This window comes from Alexandromys fortis, unplaced genomic scaffold (genome assembly GCF_014885135.2).
Source record: "Alexandromys fortis isolate MF-2015 unplaced genomic scaffold, M_Fortis_MF-2015_v1.1 scaffold_15, whole genome shotgun sequence".
Lineage (NCBI taxonomy): Eukaryota > Metazoa > Chordata > Mammalia > Rodentia > Cricetidae > Alexandromys > Alexandromys fortis.
In genome coordinates, this window is record NW_026067911.1 from 2,875,943 (window position 1) to 2,902,769 (window position 26,827).

The window sequence follows — 26,827 nt, forward strand, 5'->3', positions numbered from 1 at the left end:
AAGGGAAAGTGGAAGGTTAGCAAGGATATTAATAAAAGGCAAAGGTGGGGCTGCAACTCCGTCTTGTCTCTAACTGTACTGAGGCCAGGAGGCCCAATGCCCTCCTTTATTCTCTCCCCCTGGCACCTGCAGCTGGTCATCCTCTTGGCCACACCTAGCTGGACGGGCTGTGACCCCCCATTTGCAGCTCCTCACAAGATTGAAGAGACCGCTTGTCTGCACTCCTGAGGCCCAGCGCTATGGAGAAAAGCAAAGCCAGTGCCCCTCGGATACCAGTTAGGAGAGCAGCAGCAGCGTAGGTGTCTTCTTGGACTACTTTAGGGAAGTCAAGTCACGGGGCACTGTAGTACAGACCTTCTAGCCTAGGCACTTACCAATTTGGTCTAGTTTATGGAACGCACTTTTTCCTATGTTTTATCAGCAAGACTATAGTGTTTTAATGACTGAGAAAGAAGTTGGAAACAAAGCAAAAAAAAAAAAAAAAAAAAAAAAAAAAAAACTGTGCCTCCCAGAACATCAGGAAAGCTACTAATTGGGCTCCAGGGCCACAATTTTGGGACATCATTTAGAAACAGAGTTTTCCTGAAATATTCATAAGGAGGTGAATCCTAATTCAGTAACTAATCATTCTCCTCCAGAGTGAAAATAGACAGCAGGGCAATTCTACTAAGGAACATCTAAGTAGATTTGCTAATTCTGATTCAGTAATTGGGCAACTATACATTAAATGGAAGGCCTTTCCAGAAAGGAGTGGGGGAGAGCCTCGAATTACCCTTTGCTCCAGGGTAACCACATGCAACATTTAAAAACCACTCTGCAGGAGGATGAAATTCTTTTTCATTATTTATTCTTTCGCTTTACTGTATGTACTAGAAATTTGGGGAATGTATCTCATCACTAGCATTAAAAAAAAAAAAAACAATAAAACCAGGGTGACCCAAGGGAGCCTTTCTCTGGTGACTGCATATTAATCTGGAGAGATTCCCAATTATTTTGTTTATCTTGGAATATGTTCCAATTATAAACAATGTGGAAGATAATCAAAGCTCCTACCATTCTATGTTGTCACCGTCCCCCATTCTGAGGCCCTCTTATTCCCCAACTTAGTCTCCTATGTACACTTAGGTGCCAGGCCCCAAGACTCTTCAGAAAGAGGCCACACCGCTCTTCCTGGACTCCAGCAGTCCCAGCAATATTTGTGCAGGTGAGGAGCGACCTTTATATCCGCTCTTTGCCAGCACTGGGATTCGTGTCCATTTCTGCAGACTGCTTGTACGAAAGGAAAAAAGGTACTATTGACAAGTTAGAAAGAAAAGAAGCAATCTTTTCTTATCCTCCAAACTAACTCCCCTCCGGAGGATGCTCATTGGCAAATGATATTTGGCAAAAAAAAAAATCAAAACTAATAATAATAGCCTTACACTGGCATTATATTGGGGGGAGGGTGTATATTTCATATAGTAAAGACCTTTAGAATATAACAGATTTGAGATTTATCAAACAGAAATTCATTCTATATTTCTTAATTTTCAGATAGACTACTTATGCCATCCCTAATATAAAAATGAGATCAAAAGAAAAGAAATGCTTGAAATCATTCCACCCTGTGAGAAGTTGCTTGCAGCATATTGAAAGGGCTTGCTCTTGAGCAGAAGTGACAAGTGGCTTAGAGGCCCTGTTAGCCATAGGAAGCCTGATGCTAAAGCATCCTTAATCCAAAGCTCCTGGCGGCTGAGGAGGCCCCAGTGCTGCCACCTTGACCATCTGAGGACATGGTGGGAGGGAAGCAGGCCGTGTTTAACTTCAGAGGAACAAATGGCATGCTATTTATGGACAAACTGGATCCTGTTAATTAAAAAAAAATCTATAGTTCAGAGCAAACTTCGGTCAACTTCACCCGGCAACACTTTATTAATTTTAATGAATTTTTATTTGTATGTGTGATGTTCCTTAAACATCTAATTAAAACCTTCCCTCTAACTCAGCATCACCTTCTGCCAAAGTTGACCGTGTTATGTAATATCAGCATCTTAAATAATAAGAAAAAATTCAAGAGGTGTATGTACTAGGTGTACTTAAAATCCTCTGTGCCCGTGGAGACCTGTGCCAGACAATGTGAAATGGTTCAAGAGAAATAAGCATCATCTTCATTCTCATGAGGCAGTTTCACTGATGAAATGTAGCTGGGCACATCGTACCAAATAAAGGACGATAGTAAGGGCCTAGGGAGATACTCAAATTGCTTGTGTATCTCAGAATTTTAGGGTATAGGCAAGCTGGCAACTGCCTGTAACTCCAGTTCCTGGGGATCCAGTTTTCTCTTCTGTCCTTCAAGGGCACCTGCACTTACATGCATGTATGCACATGCACACACACACACACATACATACGCATAAATAAAAACAGCAAATTTTTGTTGTTTTTCAAGATAGGGTTTCTCTGTAGCTTTGAAGCCTCTCCTGGAACTAGCTCTTGTACACCAGGCTGGCCTCAAATTCACCCACAAAGATTTCCTGCTTCTGACTCCCAAGTGCTGGGATTAAAGGCGTGCGCCACCACCGCCCGGTTTAACCAATCTTTTTTAAAGGCACAAAACATTGGGTAAAGGGAACTCAGAGCTCCCTTAGAGATGGTTAGAAAGGAGAACTAGTATGCCTACATTAGCTCCATCTCCACAATTTTACAAAAGAACAAAACACTGGCCATGAAGAGGTCTCAGGATGTAGGAGTAGTCACGGCAGCCCAAGCAGAAGCGTGGTTTGTGCTGGAGAGCAACACTGGTGCATCTATTTGGGAAAGGGCATGAAAATGGCACGGGGCAATGGCAGGCAGGAATGGCAGGCAAGATTAGCAGACAGCAATGGCCAATGCTCACAGGCCACTGGGAAGCTCCACTCCAACCTTTTCTGCTGTTGAGGTCGGAAGAGACCATGGCACTTACTGTAGCATTTCCCTTTCCGAGAGGAAGGACAGTCAGCTGGCTCTGTCCTAACCAGCAGAGGGCAGCCACCAGAGATCAGCCTTGTCACAGCCAGCTCCCCACAGGTCAGTCCAGTGCACAGACATCATCCCTGGGATTCCTTTTTAGCCTGGACAAAACTGAGTAACGTTTCAAAATTATGAAGATGGCAGGTGTTTGGGCCTGTATGTGTTTGTGAGTGTGTGTGCAAGCGATCACAATTATGAGCATAAATATGTCAACTTTTTAAACATTCATCTTAAGAAATATTAAATTTCCAATAGTGTCAAAATAAAATATAGTGCTTGGGGCTATTTTAAAAAGATATCACCTGCTGTTTGTCTTTTCCCATTTCGGATGTTTCTCCTTTTTGGGCAAGAGTATGGATTGAGTTTAGAAATCAAAACCAAAAGTCGTCTCTAAAATAAATGTTAGTTACAGGTTGAGGGGTCCCCTACTTTTGTCACCTTTTACTTTCCCTTCTCTTAGTAAATTTCCTTTTCGTCTATTTAGTATCTCTGATAAAGGGTTAGATTAAAGACAATCAAAACATTTTTAAATTACAAACTCCATGGAGCCAACAAGATGACTTGGGCAGTTAAAGCTCTGGCTGTCAAGCCAGATGACCTGAGTTTGGTCACCAGGTGGTCACCATAGTGGAAGGAAAGAGCAAACAACCACAGGTTGTCTTCTGAGCGCCACCTGCGCATGTGTGTGCACATATGTGTGTGTGCGCACACATACACACGTGCACAAATAAGTGTAATAAATGTTTTAAACTACAAACTACACAGTAGCCGTCCTAAAATCTGTAAGTAGCAGATTGATCACAAATGAACCGAGTGTGTGTGTCTCGTGCGTGTTGTATATTTTAGGCACCCAGAATAGATGTTGAGGAAATCTTCGTAAAGACGACAGACTGGCACTCAGGATTAGCAAGAACCAAAGGAGTTCTCACATTTATGAAGCTGCTATGGTCTAAAATAAAATAAAAAGGCCACATGCTCGAAATACTTGGGTTAGTTGTCCATGAAGATCAAAGAGGCAAAGTGTCCCATGAGGAGCGTGCTTCCTAGTGAGGGTGTGGTTGGCTTCTAGAAGAGAAAGAGTTCCGTAATCCTAGGCACTTGGAGTCTGGAGTAGGAACACCGGCACAATGTCAAGGCAGCCTGCACTATGCAGTGATTGGCAGGCCAGCTTAGGCTGCACAGCGGGACACTTTTGCAAAGCCAGAAACTAATAGTGTGTTCATGACTGGTCTGAGCGATTGCACTGAAAAGTGACTCCTGCTTAAAATGCAATTGATAACCTAAACAGCGGTCGTTTCTGCGGAGGGGAGGAGAGCTGCACCCTGACATACAATGATACGGCAGGCAGGATCTAGTTCCCTCTTATGCTTCAAATGTAGATGAGCAGTGGCCAAATCATTCTGATTCAGTCTTAATTGTCTAAGTGAGGTACATCTCCCCAGTCAAGTTATCATAAGAACACCCAGACTTTGTCAGGTATCTTGCAGAATGCTGAGCTAATGTAAGCTTCTGTCAGTAATTTTATTCCCTTCCCTGAGAGGCAGGGAGTGGAGCAGCACCTCCTCATCTGAGGGATGGCTGCCCATCCTCCCTGCCACCATGTGCTGGCTGCCCATCCTCCCCATCCCCATGTACTGGCTCCATATCCTCCCCATCCCCATGTGCTGGCTCCCCATCCTCCCTTTCCCCATGTACTGACTCCCCATCCTCCCTGTCCCCATGTGCTGACCCCCATCCTCCCCATCCCCATGTACTGGCTCCCCATCCTCCCCATCCCCATGCACTGGCTCCCCATCCTCCTCATCCCCATGGGCTGGCTCCCATCCTCCCTGTCCCCATGAGCTGGCTCCCCATCCTCCCCATCCCCATGTGCTGGCCCCCATCCTCCCTGTCCCCATGCACTGCCCCCCCATCCTCCCTGTCCCCATGCACTGGCTCCTCATCCTCTCCATCCTTATGTGTTGGCTCCCTATCCACCCCATCCTCCCTTTTCAACAGGAGTTGATGTAGGGATAAGCCCTCCCCAAAGATTGTTCTCCAGAATTGTTTAAAAGGCTACCATTTTGTGTATTTTATTGTTGAAGAAGGCAATTATAAGAAATTCAACAAGGAAATGAGGGGAAGTGAATTTCACGTATGATCAGAAAAGAAGCGGCTGGAATAAGAGCTGAGGCTGTCCTGATGAGACAGGCGTGAGTCACCTCTGAAGTACCTCTTTCCTGTTCTTTCTCAGCGCGCGATAGGCGCGGACAGCTTCATGCAGCATGAAGTGCATATGAATGTATCTCCAGTTGTGTTTTCTCTTTTGTTGTCTTCGTGTTGTTTCAAATAATAAGTCAGCATTGACCTTTCGGTACAGTTACATTTATAAAGTTGAACTATTGTGTATATAGGTTTCTTGGAATGTGTTAAGCAACTGACCTGGGTAAAGAACATCACACCACAGTGGCGCTGCTGTTAGTTCTGCAGAGCTACTGCTGGCCACGCTGAGCAGAGTCACTCTCTCTCTCATACTAGCTGGATCCTACGTTTTAGGAGCAGCGTCCTCCAACTAGGAGGCTAGTCAGCACTAACAGCCTGAACGGAGGACAGCAGGCTAAGGTGACAGTAGGATGGGAGGGGAACTTGGATGGATGAGTGAGTGGATTCACCATGGAGGCTAGGCTGCCAGACACTCTTTCTGCAGCCACAGAGATGGAGCCTGCAGAGCTGTCCTCTGCTCAGACTGTACCACGTTTGTTAAAGAACGAAAGTCATGGGGTGTTGGCACTGAAGCCAACAGTTGCCACAGGGAACTAACCCGGGTATCATGACTCTTTCCAGGTAGTAGGTGTAACCTTGAAGAAAAAATGGCACTGTCTTCAAAAAAGTGACCTGACCCTGGCTTTGGTGGGTTTTTCTGCAAGAAATGCAAAGCCCCGCATGTGTTTATGATCCAACCTTTCAGCTGACCACTGCTTTGTTCTAGAGTTCAGCATGAAAGGACAAATTTTTGTTTGGTTTTTATTTTCTGTTTTAGTAAAAAGCATGTCTGTTGCTAATTCTAGCTACTATAGTTGCACATGTAAGAATTCTCTCTTTGTAGTTTATAGATTGGTAGCATTTCAAATAAATGACATTTTGAAAAAGTCACCTGAAATTTTTTGAGATGCTTATCAATTCAAACCTTCCTTCTCATCGCAAGAAGAGTCTGAGTTATTGCTTTTCAATTATACCTTATAATACTCGATTCGTCCCTTTGAATATAGTAGGGATTTGAATATAAGCATGCCACTTTGTTTATTGCTATATTATTAGAATGTCTTAGAGCATGGAAAGACTTCTTTGCAAATGATTTTGCTCAGAAATAAATGTTATAAGACAGATATTTTTCTATAAATGAGCATAGCTTATGAACATATAGTTAAGTTGATAGCATGCAATGTCTCCCTCAAACTTAGTATCTAAAAGACATGTTAAATGGCTGGATAGTATCCCAATACATCTTTCCCCAGAATTCAGAATTGTGCTATTATCTATTTTCAGAAAGCCAATTTGCTTCATTAAAGAGGAAGCCTGGAGTTCTTGTCTACCCCAATTGACTCTACAATGAAACATCAAGTTTCTCACCATTCTTCCAGTCTTCCAGAAGTCAGGGAGCCTAAGGAGCAAGGCCTGCAATCTTTTCAGAACACACATGCAAATTATTAATGATACACTGGGAAATAATAGCTCCAGTACCTGCTATTCATCTTAGAAAGGAACACATTGTCATTTAATAATGCAGCCCTTAAGCCAAATCAAACACAGCTTAAAATCTATTATCTGTACAAAAAAAGTTTCCTTTCTTGCCATAAATGTAAGCTATGATTTTAGAAGGTTAGAACCTGAGTAAATGGAGGGGTTTGCTCCCTAAATGAAACTTGCTTTTTAGATATCCTTGCAGCACCTAAAATACTAGTATAGCCCACGCCCTCTTGGGCATCGGGTGAGACTGTCAGTGTTAGGGAGCTGTGGAGTTAATTCCCTTTCCAGACGATGCTCCCCACAGCACACACTTAACACCTGTCCGTGTGTCTCTTTGTGAGGCAGCTATAAGTAGATTGATAGCACAAATATTTTATGTGCTTTTAGTATAAAATGATTTTCTCCAGGGAGGCGCTGGCAAAAGACCTGAAAAAGATTAAAATTTCTGTTTTGAAAGTATTGAGAGATTATTGGGAAAGTGATGTTTTGTCTTGTTCAATAATGACACATACTTAGTTACTCTCATAAACTTGATGAGTTCGTCAACTCAAAGGAGAGAAGGATAACACATCTTGCTGGTTCGCAATCCTCTTTATGTGAGACAAACCAACACCAGATACAGCGAGATCACTGCCCCAACAAGAATAGTTTACTTGTGTATTTATAAGAATTTATCAATTAAAAGTCATGTGTAAAATTACACTGAAGTTCCTTGGTCTCAAAAACATTGAGTTTAGGGGAAGAAATTCTACTTGACTTAGGTCCGACCATCCCACAGAACACCATGAGTAAAACCCTGGCACCTGAAGCCACTGTAGAATACTTAAGAAATGAAGTTTGTATACTCCTTATGCCAAAATCACTGAAAAAAATGAGATTCCGAGAACACCCAGTGGAAGCTCTTAGCAAATCAAATTCTGGCTCTAATCTCTGCCTCAACCCAAACAATCTAGGGGCTGTCCAGTCATAATTTACACATGAACACAACAGGAAAGTCAGAGCATGCTAAAACTGATACTATAAAAATATGTTCCTCTCATGTTAATTGCCTTCAAATATATTATACATATAAAAAATGCTATGTTAAACAGGTCCGCTGTGAAGGGTGAAAAAGTAGCTAACTAAAAGTTCACAATTAATCTTTGAGATTTTGTGTGTTTTCTCCTCAGCCAAAAGCTTCAAGATCCCCTGGCAGCAGTCCGCCTCTTCACTCATGTCGGATCGCTCTTTAAACCTTAGCTTCTCTTGCCATAAATAACTTCAAGACGCCTCCTGACACATGCCTTGTTGGTCTCACTGTTGTAGGGGAAAGGCTCTAGGGCTGCAGATAAGGCTGTTGCCATGGTGATGAAGGAGATACCGAGGGAGGAGTCTGCAGAAGAAAAGCCCCTCCTTACTGTGACATCACAGGTGGGCAGACCCATAGGGTTCCTGTAGGAAGCTGACATATGTTAATGTATCAAAAAAAGAAAAGAAAAAAACAGTAACTCAAGCCAATCTTTTTTTAAAGCAGTTTCCATGAAACAACTGTAAAAATAATCAATGGAAGCCAAAATTTCAAAAGAAAAAAATTAGTTCTTGATCGTGAATATTAATTTTCATTACTGAACATTAGTTTTAAAAATTAAAACAATATACGTACAAGTATAGCACTCTGCTTCTTTCAAAGGAGTCTTGTTGACTTTGAGAAATACCAATAACAAGCAAAAAAATGGAATTCCTGAATAAATCCAGTCATATTATATACATATGTCAGTTTGCCAGTAGATGCTCTAAATTTTAATGTTAAATATATTTCTGTGTGACTTTGCATAGTACACATTTGTCTATACATATTTATGTCAATAACTAAGTTACAGGAATGAGCCGGAAGTCCCCGAGTCTCCATGCAGAAAATGGCTCTCTGTTCCTCTCCACGCTTAGAGGCCTTGATGAGGAAGCGCCATCTCTAGTTTGAGTCCAAAAGGGCCATTTTCAGCCTTTATTGTAACACACATCGGGAAAAAGTCCACATTTGTCTTTGAAGGCAAGCTGAAACTCATCCTGCACATGCCCGGGGACTCCCGAAACATCCTGTAAAAGTCTCCATAAATATCTATAGCACGACTCATCACCACCCCGTGCAATTTCCAGTTTTAAATTCTGAGATAAAAAAATATTTTTCTTGCATATATCATATAATTTAGATTAGGTTGTTATGTTAAACATTTCATTTCTTCCATAACACATTCGTAAATGCAACTATTCTCCTCCGATTATGCACACGGCTAGAATTAGAAAAAAATGGCCATTTACAGCCCCTGTGAAGAACATTTCTGTCAAAAACTAAATTATGGCGGCTTATTTTCAGAATATCAGCAGATCTGGTCCCCAGCTGCTGCCAACATGTGTGGTTTTATTTTATTCTAAATGCCACATTGAAAGTAATGAAAATTATATAACGCCAACATTAAATAAAGTTTTTAAGTTATTAAAGATTTCTAGGATTGGGAAATTTTCTGTTGCAGAGTGGGCTCACTGTTGTTTCCTTCAGTGTTATCAAGTGTCTGTCCTTTACTGAGCTGACATTATGAAGTATATACCATTTTACAATGATCACCTGCCCCATCAGAGTCAGACCTTTGTGAATCCCATATGCAAAACATCCAGCCCCTAATACTTCTGTGAATGGTTGGCAGGTGGGCACTTGGCATTCCCAGCAGGTGATGAGCCACACACCTGTAATGATGTTGGCTCTTGTGCCACCCCATAGCATCTTGGGATACCAAGACTCCAATCATCCCCAGAGTCTCCCAAGTCTTACACTTTGCCGTTACTTCCCAGTAATCATTTCCACGTGTATGATATTAGCATTATAGTCTAAGCTTGAATTTAAATTTTAATGCCCAATGGTATATTTGGTATTTTAGTGTAGAGAAGAAATCATGACAATCGTCACCCTCTCACATTCAGAACATTTGTGTGTGCCCTTTTAAATCTGTCTGGTGTTGTGTTGACTGTTTCTGAGAGACCGATTATGACTTTACTGCATGAAGACTGTGTAGCGCTTCCTTTGATGCTTTGTATTCTTATTGCATATTGGCCGGTTTATGAATCAGCAGGCAGAATTCTGATTCATAACATGCAATGCACTTGTAATGATAATTCTTTGGAACTCAGCGACAGCTGTGATCGAATAATTTCTCAGCCAAATGTAGTTTTATGAGCTAATATGTTTTTAACATGACACACGAGTGGCTTTCCCCTGGTATGTACCAGTGTCATACACAAGCCAAAAAGGAGGAGAGTGAGCTGAAAAAGTGAGTACCTCCATGGCAACCACAGCATCTAGTCTGTCTACCATGCCACATTTCTTAGCTGTTAACCTCTGTGAATGTCCTAGTGTCTTGATATGTTTGTCCCAGTGTCTCTTGTAAAGACCCCTGTGGCATAGCACTGCATCCTGCCGGGAACAAGCACTCATCTCCGTCCCTGGTACATCGACACCCGCCATTGTGCCGTAGATGCCAGACACAGCTGAAGTTGCTTGCCGCGGGATGCTCATAAAAGATAAACACAAAAATCGCACTGTGCTACATCATCTTGTTCAGCAACTGTTTGCTCAGCAACCCAATATTTCAACAATTTTAAATTGTGATTACAGTGGTTAGTTCTGGAACTGTTGTTAGAAGAATTTAGCTAACCATTCTCCAGCGATCTATCTTCAGCAGATGAAACAAAGTCAAAGAATTGAAACAAAGCCAAAGACTGGATTTGAAAACTAGACCCCAGAAAGTATAATTACTGATTCTAGAGGAACAAGTTCATGCTGTCCGAAATTAATGCTAACTCAGTTTGTAAAGTGGCAGGCATTGATGAAAGGGTTGAAGGAAAAACACAGATGCCAAATCTTTGAGGAAAAACTTCTCCAGACCTGGGCTTTCCGGTGCGATGGTCACTGATCACGTGGCCACTGAGCACTCTGGCTTCTGGAAATTGGGACATGCTGCAAAAATTGTAAAAAGAGAAAAGGCTTTTAAGGCTTAATCCCAAGATATGCAAACTATCACACCAATGCTTCTTATTTATCACATGTTGAAATACCTTGGATATGCTGAGTTAAACGAGATGAGTTATTGAAATTGTTTTTACTTGTTAATGACCAATGAAGACTTTTATATAGTGAAAAGGTATTATTGCATATATTAAGTGAAGAATTTTATAGTGTAAAGGTATATTGAATATATTAATGACCAGTGGAGACTTTTATAGTGTAAAGGTATATTGAATATATTAATGACCAGTGAAGACTTTTATAGTGTAAAGGTATGATTGCATATATTAAGTGAAGGCTTTATAGTGTAAAGGTATATTGAATATATTAATGGCCAGTGAAGACTTTTATAGTGCAAAAGTATTATTGCATATATTAAGCAGCACTGCTGTAAGCTGCAGCTCTATAAACAAATCTAATTTTATGATAGACAGAAAACCCATGTGCCCAAAGATTATGCCGTGGAAAATGAGATTTGTTTTTATGAGACAAAATGGCCTTAGTGGGTATATTCCTTTCTGAAGGAAACTTGAGAAAGTTTGATTTTGACAAATTTGGCCTCCTGGATGCTTAAATCAAGGTATACCCGGCTCCTTTTTCCTCCAGAGCACAGTGTCTTAGAGCTGAGTTTCACATCTCTTCTGCCTAAAGGGTGATTTCCTTCCTACTCCACCTCCATATCTGTTCTCCCTTCTTATCCCTCGAAGGGAATCTAATTTTTCTGTGTATAATAAGAGAGAAAGAGCAATGTCCTTAGCTGGGAAAACATTCTCAAGTTGACTGAACATAACCTCACTTGGGTTCCTATCATCAACTTAAAATGATTGCCACACTGCCCACGTGTGGGATGGCATTGCCAGTTCCTTTCCCCACAAATGGATTAATTTTATACATCTAACTGTCTTGCCTGGAGAAAGTCTGACTGATCTTTAGATTAAATCAAGGGTTTGGAGGCTGTATGGCTGTGACAAGAACTACCATGGAGGATGGGGGTGCAGTCTGGTCAGGGCTGTTAGTACACAGACACCTAAGGCCTGGTCAGGGCTGTTAGTACACGGACACCTAAGGCCTGGTCAGGGCTGTTAGCACATGGACACCTAAGGCCTGGTCAGGGCTGTTAGTACATGGACACCTAAGGCCTGGTCAGGGCTGTTAGTACACAGACAGACACCTAAGGCCTGGTAGGGCTGTTAGTACACAGACACCTAAGGCCTGGTCAGGGCTGTTAGCACATGGACACCTAAGGCCTGGTCAGGGCTGTTAGCATATGGACACCTAAGGCCTGGTCAGGGCTGTTAGTACATGGACACCTAAGGCCTGGTCAGGGCTGTTAGTACATGGACACCTAAGGCCTGGTCAGGGCTGTTAGTACCCACACACCTAAGGCTCTCAGGTATCAGGGCAGGTGTGGCCAGGCTCTGAAGATAGACTGTTTAAGGGATGATCATCAGTAGACTGAACCAGCTCACAGTCCATGTTAGAGAATCCTCCCCATGTCATCCCTGTTTTGAAAGATATCATATGAATCCTAACCTTGCTCAGAATTAATAAACTATAAAGGAGTTCTATAGCAAAATGATAAATGAAAACCTGCTCCACAATGGACATACACTTCAAACCAACAACGTCACATACAATAAGGGAATTTTTAAATGCACAGATGCATATTTGTGCTTTGTTCCCGTAGACACGAAATGAGCTTAAAAATTCCCAAAGATTATTACTCTATTATTTTACATCAACATTACAAATATGAAATTATCAGTTGTTTCTAATCAACAGCTGCCCTGGTTTCATTTCTGTTGCTGGGAGAAACACCTCCCAGAAAAGAAACCTGGGGGAGAAAGGAGTTCATCTGGTTTGCAAGTCCAAGTTGCAGCGCATTATTGTAGGGGGGTCATGGCAGAACCTAGAACATTGCAACCACAGTCAAGAGGGGGAAGAGCCGATACGCATTCTCGATTGCTTGCTCTTAGCTTTTCCTCCTTTCTTGTACTAATCAGCGGCCCCTGTGTAGGGAATGATGTGATCTACAGTAGTCTGGGTGTACCTCAGGTAACAATCAGGACAGTCCCCCACTGGCATGCCGGCACACCAACCTGATCTTTCCAGGTGTGTCTGTGTAGAGTCAACTTCACAGTTAAGACCGGCCAGCATGCTCGCTTTATTGTTTTCACTATAAAAGTGATTCCTAAAGTGCTGAACTGCTTAAGCAACAGAGCGCAGTAACGACCTGATGGGAAGTGAGCAGTGTCACAGGAATTAATATCTTGTATGCTTTTGATTACCTGAAATGCATTTCACTTTATTGTCTGTGTTTAGTATGTTGACACAGATTTTCACTCTATTTCTTCTCATGAAAAACCTAAGTGATAGATTTATTTGAAAATAAAGTTAAATTTTAGTCACAAAGTAAGTAAAATGATTAGACACTCTTGTTTAAGCAACAGAATGTATTTAAAAGAAAAATATTTTCCAGCCAGGCCATGAATTGGAAAAGAAGCAAGGAGGAGTTGGAATGAGGAAGGAGAAGGAGAAATGATGTTATTATATTATAATCTCAAAAATAAACAAAATATTTATTAATTAAAATATTTCTTTATAATTTGGTCCAAATAGACTGCATAATAAAATTTAATTTTTAAAAACACTAAAACTAGAGGAGTTAAAATGGAACTAAGTCAAGGCACTTTCAGATAAAATAGTAAGGTAGTAATCGGAGCTGCTGGTGTCCCCTGCACCTGTGTGGCAGCATCTGCTGATCATGTCACCTGCCCAGTCTTAGTAGGACACAATTCAGTTGACATCATTCGACTGAATATTTGATTGACAATAAAATATAAAGGCTCAATTGTCCTTTGAATCCTGATTGATAAGGAAGCCCTTCGTGTAAATCTACCTACTCACCTACTTTCTTCTCTACCCCCGCCCCCGTTTCTGCGTCTTCAGAAGTATTTTCCCTCAGACTCTCCAGATGCAGGTTTCTGATTGAAAATAAAAAATGAGGTGAGGAGGTTGTGTCTCGTGGTGATTCTGCCCTGCCATTCACCTGTGTCCAGTCCTTCCTGCCAGTGCTGGTGGGGTCGGTCGAGCACAAGCCTGAGTGCATGCCCACTGCTTTAGATGTTAATTCGTGGCGTTCTTCCCTCTTGGTAGAAAACTAACAGCCTCGATAGCATCACAAAATGCTGCTTAGGCGCCCCCATATTCCCCATCTAAAAGACACAACCCTGGAAGGAAATGGACCTGGATGTCTGGGATAGAGTGTTCTAGGAAGTCGCTAAGCATTTTGAAAGACCACTAATCTCGCCATGGGCTGCTAGAATTCGGTATGAGGTCCAGGACACCCTCGCGATCATTCTGTTGTACAGTCAGCCAGTTTCACTACATAAAGCTGCTCAATATATACTAAACCATTACTATAGGATGCAAAAAAAAGATGTAATAAACTCTCTAATGCCATGACAGTTCTAGTCTAGTGAGAAGAAAAACATTAAAACTAAGATAGTAGTACTACATAAGCACGGATGAGGAGGTCATTCCAAAGGTGCTCACTCCCCTCCACTGAAGAAGGTTAAGGTGTGCCATTGTAGGGAAGTCATCAAAGTGTGCCATTGTAGGGGTGCCATCAGGTGTACCATTGTAGGGGTGTGTTGTTGTAGGGCTCCATCAAGGTGTGCTTTTGTAGGGGTGGTGTGAAAGACAAGTAAGCATCCATTACCATCATGGGGCTTGTTTTTCATGTGCTTTGATTGAAACTAGAACCTTGCACATGCTAAACACATATTCTCTCATGAGCTAGATTCCCAACGACCTTTGAGCGGACGCAAGCATTGAGCAGAGGCCACAGTCAGAGAAGAAACAGAAATGGAAAGATGTGACCAGACTAAGACAAAACCCCTCACCCAATGAAGCGGGCCTTTGAAAGTCAGCTCTGATAATTTGATTAATCTAAGGAGCTCATCTCAAAACTGCACTCCCTGACTCCATTATTAGCAAAGAATTAGAAACCTTTGATTCACATTTTAATAACACCAATATGCTCTGTACCCAAAGTTTTAAGTGACGGAAATCGATAAAGTGATTTCAAGTGAACAGAAGTAAATCTAAATGCCAATGAGCTTCATCCTGCAAATGAATGAGGAAGGAATCCACAGCACACAATTTGAAAGTAAAGTTTAGCAGGATGGCTTGAGGATTCCATTCAACTTTAACCTTTGCTCTAGAACCTGAAATTTTCATTTATTCTTAGATCACCACGAGAAAAACAGTCCACCTGTTAAGAAAGAGAAGGAGGGATGGGGAAAGCTGATCCTGTCTACACATTTAAAAAATACCACTGCCATGACTAAAACAATGTTCGATCCATTTAATCAGAGTGTGCAAAATACACATTATTGTGCCTTAAGTTTTTAGCAAGCCATTGTCTCGTTTGTCAGCCATTTCTTGAATTCCTTCTGCATGAACTTTCCCTATTAGAAGCTGTAAAGGCTAGAACGGATGAGCCATGGCTGTGTCTAACTTCAGACCCTGTAAGGGGATTATCCTTTGTCTTCATGATGTCTCTTTCCTCATTGTCAGCCTCTCCATCCAAGCCCAAGCTCTTTCTGACTCACTTGAACGGCTTTCATGCTCACTGTCATCTGGCCTTTCCTCTTCTTCACCTGGAAGCCTCGCCTCATCCCACTGCAGCAGGGCACCACCACACTAGTCCAGGCTGAGAAACGCTAACTCTAAAGGCTGTTGACGGTGCCCTCTTGTTTTGTGTCTCTGGAGTGAAACGTCAAGAATGACATAGGGATATGACATGACCATCACATGCTTCCATCAGTTCTGGAGTCAGCACTGGTCAGAAACAGGACACTGGACACCGAAGAGACACCAGCCTTGCAGAGGCAGGGGCTAGAAGACTGGAGAGACATGACTCTGTCCTGGATTTATTGGGATCTTTCTGAGACACTGTCCCCTGGTTCCCATTCCTTTGGTGTGCAGTGACTGAGAGGGCTATTGACTCTTCCTTCCTTCGGGGACTCCATCTGAAATTGGAATGAGTGACTCCGCAACACCAACAAAATCCTCTTGCCTTTGACAAGCATGCTGCCCTGAAGAAAGCCCTTACTCGATAGTGCCTTTCACTCGTTTCTCCCATGTAGATGTTGATACAAACAATAGTTTCTCTGGAATTCGCCAAATAATACAGGGTGATTTTTCAGCATTAAGAACTAAGAGTACCTACAGAAGTTGAATATCCCCATATCCTAAGCTGTAGAAACTCAGGCCTGTTCTGCAACCATGTACACAGAATCGGGATCCAGGGATAAATCCTGAGCCCTTCATTGTTTTTGGAAAAGGGAGGACCAGGGAATGTTGCTTGTAATTTAACTTGTGTTTATCTATACTAAAGTTGATACAGGTTTAGCATTCCTATTCTGAAATCAGATCCAAAACTTTTTAAGTTCCAGTATGAAGCTATGAGTGCAAGCCTCTGGCTTTAGAGGTGGCAGCCAAAAGAGAGGCAGACACACAAAACTTATTACATAGACTTACCTTCAAGCATGTGTGCAAGGTGTGTATGAAATACACTTGAGCTTTGTGTTTAGACGAAGGTCCTGTCCCTAAGTCAGCCCTTATGTGTTCACAGACATTTCAGACCAAACACTTATCTAAATTCTCCTCCAAATCAAAATGTTAGTGAAGAAATAGCCCGTATTTTTTTAAATCAACATAAAGAGAATTTAGTTATACATAGTTGCCTGTTTGTGAAATTAGACTTTCTTTAGATAAGTCCTGATTATCAAAGAGAGAGCTGTGGCATCATATGTAAATATTTAGACTTTTAAAGTCACAGTTGTGTTATGTCTCCTACATGTTCGCCAGCAGAGCCAGAGGGCGGCTTGGTGAGCACAGGCCTGTTAGAGGATAGTGCAGTGCCGTGTTTGATGGTGACCATCAGCCTCAGAAATCTTGGCACTGTGGAATCCACACCACATTCCACGGGGAAGGTTCATTTCATTAATTACTGAGGGTTCAAAGAGCAAATGTCATTACTACACCCCACATGATGGCTGGATCCTAGAAAGTATCCCCCCGCACAAAGTGGTACACAAACTGCCCATGTGAGAAGCAGATCTGGACGCAGAACCACCGGGGGTTGGTCATTTTGTCATTTTCTGTCATTTTACTTGCCTTGCCAATGATTTCAAGTTCATCTTCACATCCTAAAATGGACTTATATGCCAGAAAATATTTAGACTAATTCCTAAGCTTGATTTATCCACAGCATTCTTAACAACTCAAATGTCTTACCTAGAAACTTCAGGGAGCTCACAGACACTTAAGACATAAAGCTATTTCAAAATAAACAGCATGGGCAATAGCCAAGAGGAAAACAAAAAGCAAAACAGAAAACAAAAGCAATGGGATCAGAATTTCAGTTATAGACTAAAGGAACATCTTTTAAAACAAACAGACAAAATAAAAAGCCAAAACCCACCCCACCTTAGGAACTATGATTCCCAGTAAAACATGTCTTTGTATGTAGTAATATTAAAACTATCACTAACTGAAGACTAATGGCGGTAACTTAAACACTAAAGAAGGGTGATCTCTAAGGTATCCCTCACTAATATCCACAAATACATAGGAAAATCAAATGTTTAATTCTCCATGAAAAGCTCTAACGGAGACCTGAGGTTTGATGCACTGTAGCAACAACTGTGTGCTTGGGTGTCCAGTCTCTGATGACCATGAACTACTTTGTTGACATTGAACCAGAGACACAATGACATGACAATGAATGGAGTTCTGTATTCCGACTGGCAGTACTCCAAAGTCTGTTGTTTCTTAATTTATGTTTCTTTTTAAAAAAAAAATAGTAAAACCTTGACAGGTTAGTTATTAAAATTCTAGTAACTTTGAGGCGCATCTTTTCTTGACCACGAGTAGAGCCAAACAGCTGTGCTTCTCCCAGGAAACCAAGACACCCAAGTTAGTGATTAACTACTTGCGTCTGTGTGTTTTCTCTTAACTATAGAAAGTGTGGATTCAAAGTGAAGCAGTAAATAACTGGCCACTACCAGTAATTAGGAACACACTAAAACAGTTTTCAGTTAGAATTTTAAGTCTAACAAATTATTAAATTCTAGAATTAATTAATGGAAAAATTATTAATTAATTAATTAGCTTATAGGAATCTATTCCCATAGACTAAAGGTTTTCACATACACCTACTACATGCCTAGACAGGTTATGCAATAATATTTTCTTATCTCAAATAATATTTATGTTCTCCAAAACCATGCTAAGGAAATGGGGGTTGGCTCTAGGTACCTTGAGCTTTTAAGAAAGGAAGAAAAGTGGTGTTCACCTAACCAACGGCAGAGGTCCCACCGACACCAAGTAGCTAGTCCTCATGAGAGTCCATCACCATGGAATCTGAAGCCCCTGTTCCAATGATTTCTAGGACTTTTAGTCCAGATAGAGAGTGGCGTGAGCCCGTAGCACCTATGATGGACCAGGTGTCTTTTCTCGTGTGCTGGAATCAGGTGACTCTAAAGCCCCTCCAGGAGGGAGAGAAACAGGCTTTAACTTTAACACTAAAGTTGGCTGCACCAAACATATATTAACAGTGCTGAAGGCTCATCCCCAGCCTGTGGTGATGTTTTGTTTTCTCTATTGGCCCACCCCACTATTTTATTTCCGTTTGTGTTGATTTCGGTAGGGCTTGCTTGTCCTCTTGTGTTGCAGGGCTGTGTTTTCATTCAAATGCTTCCGCAGTTCAGCAGAGAAGCCCTTTGATGCCTGTGTTCATTTGTTCTCAGCTGGTGAATGAGCAACAAGAAAGCAGACCTCTTCTGAGCCCCTCCATCGATGACTTCCTCTGTGAAACCAAATCTGAGGCCATTGCAAAACCAGTAACGTCCAACACAGCCGGTAATTCACTTCTAACTATGCTCCAGTGGGGTGTGCTTTACTCAGAGATGTTTGTATTTTTCCTCCAGGCGTTTTTCTAAAGAAGTGGGGAGGTATGTTTATTTATTTGTGGGTGTGGACATTTGCATATTGAAACAGACCTATGCAGGGCATAGTAGAGCTCAGAGAGATGTCTCTTTTCCACCGTGTGGGCCGCAGGGATTGAACTCAGATTGTCAGCATTGGCAGCAAGCGCCTTTATCTACTGAGCCCTCTCACCATCCCTGCCTCCAGGCCTTTTAAGTAGGGGATGATGTTTGCAATCAAGTGACTGACCTGTATACAATCAAGCATATAAATTAATAAATGACTTTTGATTACCCAGGAAACCACACTGTATATTACCCAGTCGGCTTCGCTGGCCTTCAGTATGTTACAGTTCTCACTCAGCTTTTGGTGCACACGCCTCTGCGTTTACCACCCTGCCTCTCAGAAACCCACCATGCTATAAAGGAAAGCTGCCATCTCAGAGGGAGATTTTGCAACTTCAGCCTGATGGTCCAATTATTTTTGAAAATATTTTCTGAAGCAAAAGTCCAGCCAAATAAAAATGTTGCGGTACTCTTTCTGAGTAGAGGTCAGTGATAATTAAAATACCCTGTGGGCACAGGATGTTATGGGGCCATTTTAGTGTGGTCCTTGCTCTCTCTATATATAAATGACCTGAGCATCCGACTTGCACAAATCCTTCCTGGAACTAAGCATTCTCAGCAGAACACCCTCTTCTGCTCAGCGCTTGCTTGGCGCCTGTAGGGATGAGCACTCATCACTATCAGAAAGACCACCTCAGACCGACGGCAGGATCTACATTCCTCCAGCAGGGCTTCTCTTCGCTTCTGCCTCGTTGGGCCAGCACTCCCTTTCAAAGGTGTGCTCTTCAAAGAGTGAGGAAAGCCTGGTGTTTCAGGATGGGAAACCAGAGATTACAGTGAGTGGGTGGGCGGTGCCAATTCTGAGAAGAGCCTGATCTCACACTTCCTTCTTGCATTGGTCCCACTTTTCCACAGTGGCCTCCACTGGCAAGTGACTTACATTTTTACCACTTAGAAGCCTAAGTGAAGAAAATCAGATAGGAAAAAAAAAAAGAGATTTTTTCAAGGATGCTGTAAATTACTATAGAGAGAAACTTAATGCTGGCCAGCGGCAGCCCAGGTAGAAAAAAGTCTGGGAGATCTAACCTCATACATTCTCCTCCCAGCTCCATACTGTGGGGCCAGCTACTGCTCTCTGTTGTCTATCTGGTGGCAATAGCTGAGCCTCACTCTCTATATCTAAAAACAGCACGATCTTTCCCTTGTAAATTACTCAAGGAGATGAAGGGAAGGAAGCCGTCTATGGATGTGCTGACAGTGGTAAAGTCGAGCCCGATCAACTCAGGTGATAGCATTTTTGAATCTCCTTCTTGGTTACTTAATGTCATCCCCAAGTTGTTTTCTAAATCCAATTGTCACTTGGAGTGTTCAGGCACACAGAACGGTGCTGGCTGGATTCTAAACAGGACATTAAAATGAATTCAACCATCAGATCCGATTTATACTAACCTCTGAAGCTGGGGTTCAGCTGGCTGAAACTGGAGAGCTAACCCAGAAAACACAGAGCCGGGGGCTCTTAATCGCAGGCAATCCCACAAGAATCAGATGCACTGGGGAAGCTCATTGTCACTTTTCAATTGAAGAAACTAAGCCCCTTTGAAACAGCCAGCGCTGGGGACTGGGAAGTGGCTCAGTCAGTAAACACTAGCTGTTTAGACAAAAGAACTAGAGTTCGATCCCCAGAACTCTTGGGTTAAAAACCCTGTGTTTACAATCCCAGCACTGGAAGGTGGATACAGGAGGCCCCTGGGGTTTGCTGGCCTGCTACAAGCTGAGAGAACTGTCACCACTCTCTAAGCCTCAGATCAAGGTGCTGGCCAGACACACTCCTGCAGGCTCTTGGGAAGACATTGTCACCACCTCTGAATCTTCCTATTGGTTCCTCGGATGTAACACGTGACTCCAAGTGGGATTTTATCTGTGTGCAGATGGCATCGATCTCTCTGTCTGCACACCTACCCGTGTCTCATTTCCCTTTTACATGAGGACATCTGTCGTCCTGGGATTGTGTCCTGGCCTCCAAACAGCCTCATCTTTAGTCACATTTCCAATAAGGTCATTTTCCAAAGTACGGGGGCTTCTACCTATGAACAAGGAAGGGGTGGAGCGCCATTCAATCCATAATGCAATATTCTGAATCTTTTCTGCCATACAATGATTTCCAACCATCTTATGTTGGACACTTTGTTTTACAAGCTTAGAAACATATCTCAAGGCAAAACTCGCTATATTTTTAAATCCCTAAAGAATGTGGTTCTTATGAAAATCAATACAAAGTAAACAATGTAGGAAGTATTTTTCCAAGGTGGCAAAATTCTTCTCTAATAAATTTTAATAGAATATATCTTTAGATTTATTGTTAATAATAGAAAATAATTATGTACCTATTATTTTTTTCTGTACTGGGAATTGAACCCAAATCTCATACACACTGAGCTGTTTTCCCCATCTTCCTTTTCCTTTTTTATATCTTGAAACACATTCTCACTAAAATATCCAGGCTGGCCTTGAACTCACAGAAAATGGTGATCCACCTACTTCCCAAGTAGCTGAGATTACAGACTTCAGCCTCAGACTCAACAAGACCCTTTATTTAAAAAAGCAGATGCATGGATACTATACACAGGCTGATAACAAGTGTTCTGAAAGCCACTGAACAACAATCTAATCTAAGTGATTAGATTGCCATACATGTAGCATGACAAAATTTGCAATATACTGCGTTGTAATTTAATAACTCTAACGTATGTTAGAACACAGGGCAGGTTCTTTCTCGGAGATCAACAAGAGAAGCTGCGGACCTTGCTTGTGATTTCTGACGGTAGGGAGGGATCGAGTCATTAGACCAACAGTTAGAAAGGGCTGCCAATGTGAAGCTAAAGCACTTAGAAGGTATTTCCTCGCACTTGTGTGCACACACATGCACACTCTGACACACACAATGATCCTTATACTCTTACTTTGCACACAAAAGCCCTGAGACCCAAACTTTCGTGTGCCTAGGAGAATGTTTTCACTTTAATCTAGAAGCCAACAAACACCCAGCTCCTGCGCCCAGGCTTGCTCGCTTTGGAGCACCGGAGGAGCTGCCAGCCCTTGACTCTAAGCCTCAACTCCTGCACCCTACACATAACAACACGCTGATCCCCCGACTCCAGAGGCTACCCCAACCTTCTCTGCTTTTAAAGTTGTCATCCTAGGGGACTCTCGGCTTCAAGGCCATTCTCTAAGACACTGCTCCCAGTAAATGGGCAGTAAGGAAGGCCTTTGCCTATGCTAGGCTCCAGCTTCATATTTACAGAAAAAACAATGACAGCATGGAGGACAAACACAGGAAGGGCCCAGGATGCTTCAGAGTGGACAGGTGTGACTGGCCAGTTTAAATTTTCCGTTCACTCATTCAGAAACATAGATTAAATTAAAACCCGCCAGCTACTATTTTGTAGCAAAGGTACTTTCAATTTTATAAGTTCACAATGAAAATATGCATCTAAAAGAAGTCTAGGGGCAAGAGGCTAGGTTTTAAATGTTTGTACAATGGAAAAGGCGTTGGGAGCATTCCTTCCATCATAAGGAAGTCCCATTGGCCTAGAGTCCGGGCCATTCCAATAGTGTCTAGAAGTTTCATTGAACCGCTCAGTGAACAGGAAGTGTATGGAGCCCTGTCTTGGCTGCCTGTCAGGCTTAAATTTGGCTCAGAAGCCAACTGACTTGGTTCTAGGGGCCTCTTTCCACCCACTTTGCTTCTGACTTACCACGGACTCCCCTTCCCAAGCCCTTAGAAAGTGGTTCCCATCTTCTCGAGAAAACTCAGTGACAAGATGACCCCTTCAGGCCATTCGTGACAAATTCACCTCATAGACTCCTCTGTGGAGACAAAATCCTATCTCTTCTTGTTTTGTCCTCAGGAACATTTCTCTTTTTCTGTGTGTGTAGATTTGATTGTGGCTTGAAACAGAACAGAACAAGAAAGCAAGAACACTAAATAAGAAAGAAGGATCTGTTACAATTTGGCCCTTCAAAAATAGAAAGTGTATGCATGTGTCTGAGCGTGTGTCTGTGTGTCTATGTGTCTTTGTGTGTGCCTGTGTGTGTATCTGTGTGTCAGTGTTTGTGTCTGTGTGTGTGTCTGTGTGTGTTTATGTGTGTGTTTATGTCTCTCTGTGTGTATATATGTGTATTTGTCTGTGTGTGTGTTTATGTGTGTGTTTATGTCTCTCTGTGTGTATATATGTGTATTTGTCTGTGTGTGTGTTTATGTGTGTGTTTATGTCTCTCTGTGTGTATATATGTATATTTGTCTGTGTGTGTGTTTGTGTCTGTGTGTGTGTTTGTGTGTGTGTGAACAGTGGTAGGAATAAATCCAGGGGCTCATAAATGCCAGGCAAACTCTCCACAACCATGCTGTTCCCTCCTCTGCCTGAAATAGTATTTACTGAGCGAGGACTTAGAATAGGTCTGGCACTTTCTATTCTCCATTCCACCCTCCTAAGGGACTATTGATTCTCCATTTTCAGATGCAGAAACTCAGAGCTCAGGCTGCTCAGGAAACTTCCCTCCAGGCACATCAGACACGTGGTGACTGGGGACTCAAGTTTGACTCACACACCAGAGACTCCCCTGAGGAGGGCTAGCTCATGTATATGTTCAGGCAGGCTGTGCGTGACTAAAGAAACAGGCCTTGTGTGCTCCGTGGAGCCCTGGCTCTGCCAAGGGGACCACCAAGTGGGAAGCAGATGGGATGGGACTGATCTCCACCCAGAGGACGACTTGTGATTGGGGAATGTGTTGTAGTGGTTGTTCTAGACTGCATTGATCTAGAGATCAACGAAGGGGCTGCTCTACTCCCATTTGCCTTGCCAAAGTGGAGGAAAGAGTTTGGGGAAGGCACTGGCTTATGAGGCGGGTGCTCAACCTTTCTAGCCCAAACTGAGGAAGAGCTGGAGGAAGGAACTGTGTCTCCTTTCTGTTCCATTTCTCAGGAAGGGCTAGTTAAAAACAAGTTGCCTATACTGGAAAAAAGAACAGGTTCAAAGCTGACCTTATTCATTCTGGTTTTGCAAAGGAACATGCTATTATTATTTCTGCCTTCATTGAAATCAACCTACTAGGAAGTAAAAGTGTAACCAGTTTAGAGCTGGTTGTGCTGAAATAAAAATTGGCATAGTAAATGTCAAGAAGTTAGCACGTGTTCCTGCTCACCAACCACATTATATAACCCATCTCTAGTGAGCCCCGGGCAGCATGTGATTTTCCAACTGAACTGCCTAATTCAGTAAACGATTACATTAGACTTCATGAAGTCTGTGTGCATTGTCCCTTTTCTGGAAAAACCATAATCAAGCAAACCTTCCCTAGAAATTAATCAGAATAGAGCTACTGCACCTAAATGGAGATTTGTTTTATTTTCGTCCTAAACTTTCTCACTGCCGAGGTGGGTCTAGGTGAGGTTTGCCTGGTGTTGGCCTAAGGGACACACGGCCAGCTTCCCAGCCTCACAGCCCTTCCAGCTGTCAATGATGAGAGGCTTGAGTTGCTGACTCTAATTCTTCCTGTCAACATAGGGGCTCTATGCAACCAACTGACACACAAGACTACTGAGGGCTGAAGAGGTACCTCAGATGGTAGAGTGGTTGGCTTGTAAGGACAAAGCTCTGAGTTCCATCCTCAGAAACTATGCTTACAGAAAGAAAAGGAAAGAAAAGAAAAGGAAAGGAAAGGAAAGGAAAGGAAAGGAAAGGAAAGGAAAGGAAAGGAAAGGAAAGGAAAGGAAAGAGGAAGGGGCATAGTGGTTTGACTCTAGCCCTGGGAAGGCAGAGACAGGCAGATCTTGAGGACTCAAAGGCTAGCCAGACTAACATACTTGTCAGTTCCAGGCCGGTGAAAGACATTGTCTCAAGAAACAAAGCAGACAACACCTAAGCACAACACCTAAAGTTATCTCTGACCTACAAACAGACACACACACACACACACACACCCTTGAGCATGCATACATACATACATACATATATACATACAAAAATAAATAGATAAATAATAATAACTACAGGAAGTAAATGGGCTTCTCTGACCTTCTGTCTTCCATAGTGTTGACCACTGGCTTGGATCTCCTGGACCTGAGTGAACCTGTCTCTCAAACCCAAACCAAAGGCAAGAAATCAGAGTCCTCGTCAAAGAGCTCATCCCTTAAGAAGAAAGCCGATGGCTCTGACCTCATCAGTGGGGACAGCGAGCAGAGGGCCCAGGCTCTGCGGGGCCCAGAGACGTCATCCTTAGACTTAGGTAAGGCGAAGGTTTGCAGCTGCTGTGGCTTGTCTTGTCAGCTCCGATGTGACAGTCAAGTTCAGGATAACTTTCAAAGAGTAAACATGGGAATGGAAAAGATAAAGTTCTGGGAACTGGAAAGGGGGTAGCCTCTTTTATGCTTGGACTGAGTAGCCGTGGGGGCTCTGCTTCAGAAAAGTGATGTTGATTCGTTCACGTATGTGTTCCTCCCAATGGGCTGAGCTTGTCATGGATGCCAGGCATCTCTCTAGGACCAGGAGCTGAAATTACAGGAAAATGCGGACCCTGCTCTCTAGGAATTCTCAGTTTAGAGCAAGAGAGAAACAACGGGGACAATTAAGAGCAGCACAGGACTTGGGGACATCCAGATAAAACATTCCTAAGATAATATCCAGGATGATGATGATAGCTGGTAATTCCCCTCACTGCTGGATGCCATAGCCAGGAACTACACTGAATCACCTACATGGTTAGTCTTGTTATTAAAACTCTGAAGTCTGTGAAAATGGGGTTTAAAATTTAACTTATCCAAGATCTTACAGCTAGTAAGAGAAAGAGCTGGAAATGCACACCTGGCCCTAGTCAACTCCCAAGCGCAACTTTTTTCAGCACACTCAACATTCCTCCTACGAAAGGACAGTTAAGGCCTTCAGTTGGTACAACCAGGAAATCAAGAGAAAATCAAGCATGCACGCACACGTGTGTGTGTGCCTGTGTATGTGCATGTGTGTGTTCATTTGCATGTGTGTGCATGCATCTGTATGTCAGGCAAATACATATAGATTCATAAAACTAGCTTTCGAAATTAATTTTACTTGAGTGCTTCAACTGGAAACACAACCCAGTTTATCTTAATAAGCCTTGTCTCCTTTAGCTGCCTATGATTTAATTCATTTTCATGCACCCTTAAGAAAATAAATGTTGGCCCAGGGTCTCCTAACCGATCTCTTTTCTATGTGCTCCCTCATGCTTGGCCCTGGGCTTTCTCTTCCACTTCCTTCTTCCTCAGTAGACATTCAAACACAACTGGAAAAATGGGATGATGTCAAGCTCCATGGGGATCGAACAAGCAAGGGCCATCTCCTGGCAGAAAGGAAGTCTTGCTCATCGAGGACCGGGTCCAAAGAGCTCCTGTGGTAAGGTGTCCTGAGATCACAGTTTACGCTGACTGAGTGGGGGTGCCCTTTGTGTCTGGGAAATGTCAGGGGGCTCAGTTAACCCGGAAACTCAAGATCCTGAATAATAACTTTCCATATGTTAGCACTTCCACAAACCACTTTGACTAAATTGTAAATAAATAAATATTTAAAAAAGAAAAAAGCAAAAATGTGTAGCTGAAGTATCAGCTAACAGAACTACAGTATGTGTGTGTGTGAGAGTGTGTGTGTGTGTGTGTGAGAGAGAGAGGGGGGAGAGGGAGAGAGAGGGAAAGAGAGGGAGAGGAAGAGGGAGAGAGAGACGTGTCATTGCTCCAATGGTAGTCAGTGGTTCCTGGCTACAGAGTTTTTCTGCTCTCTCAATCACACCCATAGGCTGATCTGATAGAGACAATTCATCAACTGAGGGTCCCTTTCTCCAGGTGACTCTAGTTTGTGTTAAGTTGAAGAAAAATGACCAGAACACCAGTTTTTAAAGATTTGAAAAGGGCAGCCTCCTGTTTCTGTCTCCTTTGCCCTGATACATACCCCTACATGATGGCAAACCAAATGCATAGAGCTCTGTCTATGAA

General features: G+C 42.5%; 1 protein-coding gene across 2 annotated transcripts in view; it reads left to right on the top strand.

Annotated features, from left to right (window-relative positions):
- Pex5l (peroxisomal biogenesis factor 5 like) overlaps positions 1-26,827 on the top strand; it is a 143,722-nt gene that overhangs the window by 53,291 nt on the left and 63,604 nt on the right. The window contains exons 3-6 of one of the 2 annotated variants that reach the window (XM_050138377.1): positions 8,020-8,124; positions 18,568-18,679; positions 24,901-25,095; positions 26,111-26,234. In XM_050138377.1, the coding sequence (XP_049994334.1) occupies positions 8,020-8,124; positions 18,568-18,679; positions 24,901-25,095; positions 26,111-26,234 (536 nt within the window). The remainder of the gene's footprint in view (positions 1-8,019; positions 8,125-18,567; positions 18,680-24,900; positions 25,096-26,110; positions 26,235-26,827) is intronic. The other variant, XM_050138378.1, reaches the window with a different exon arrangement.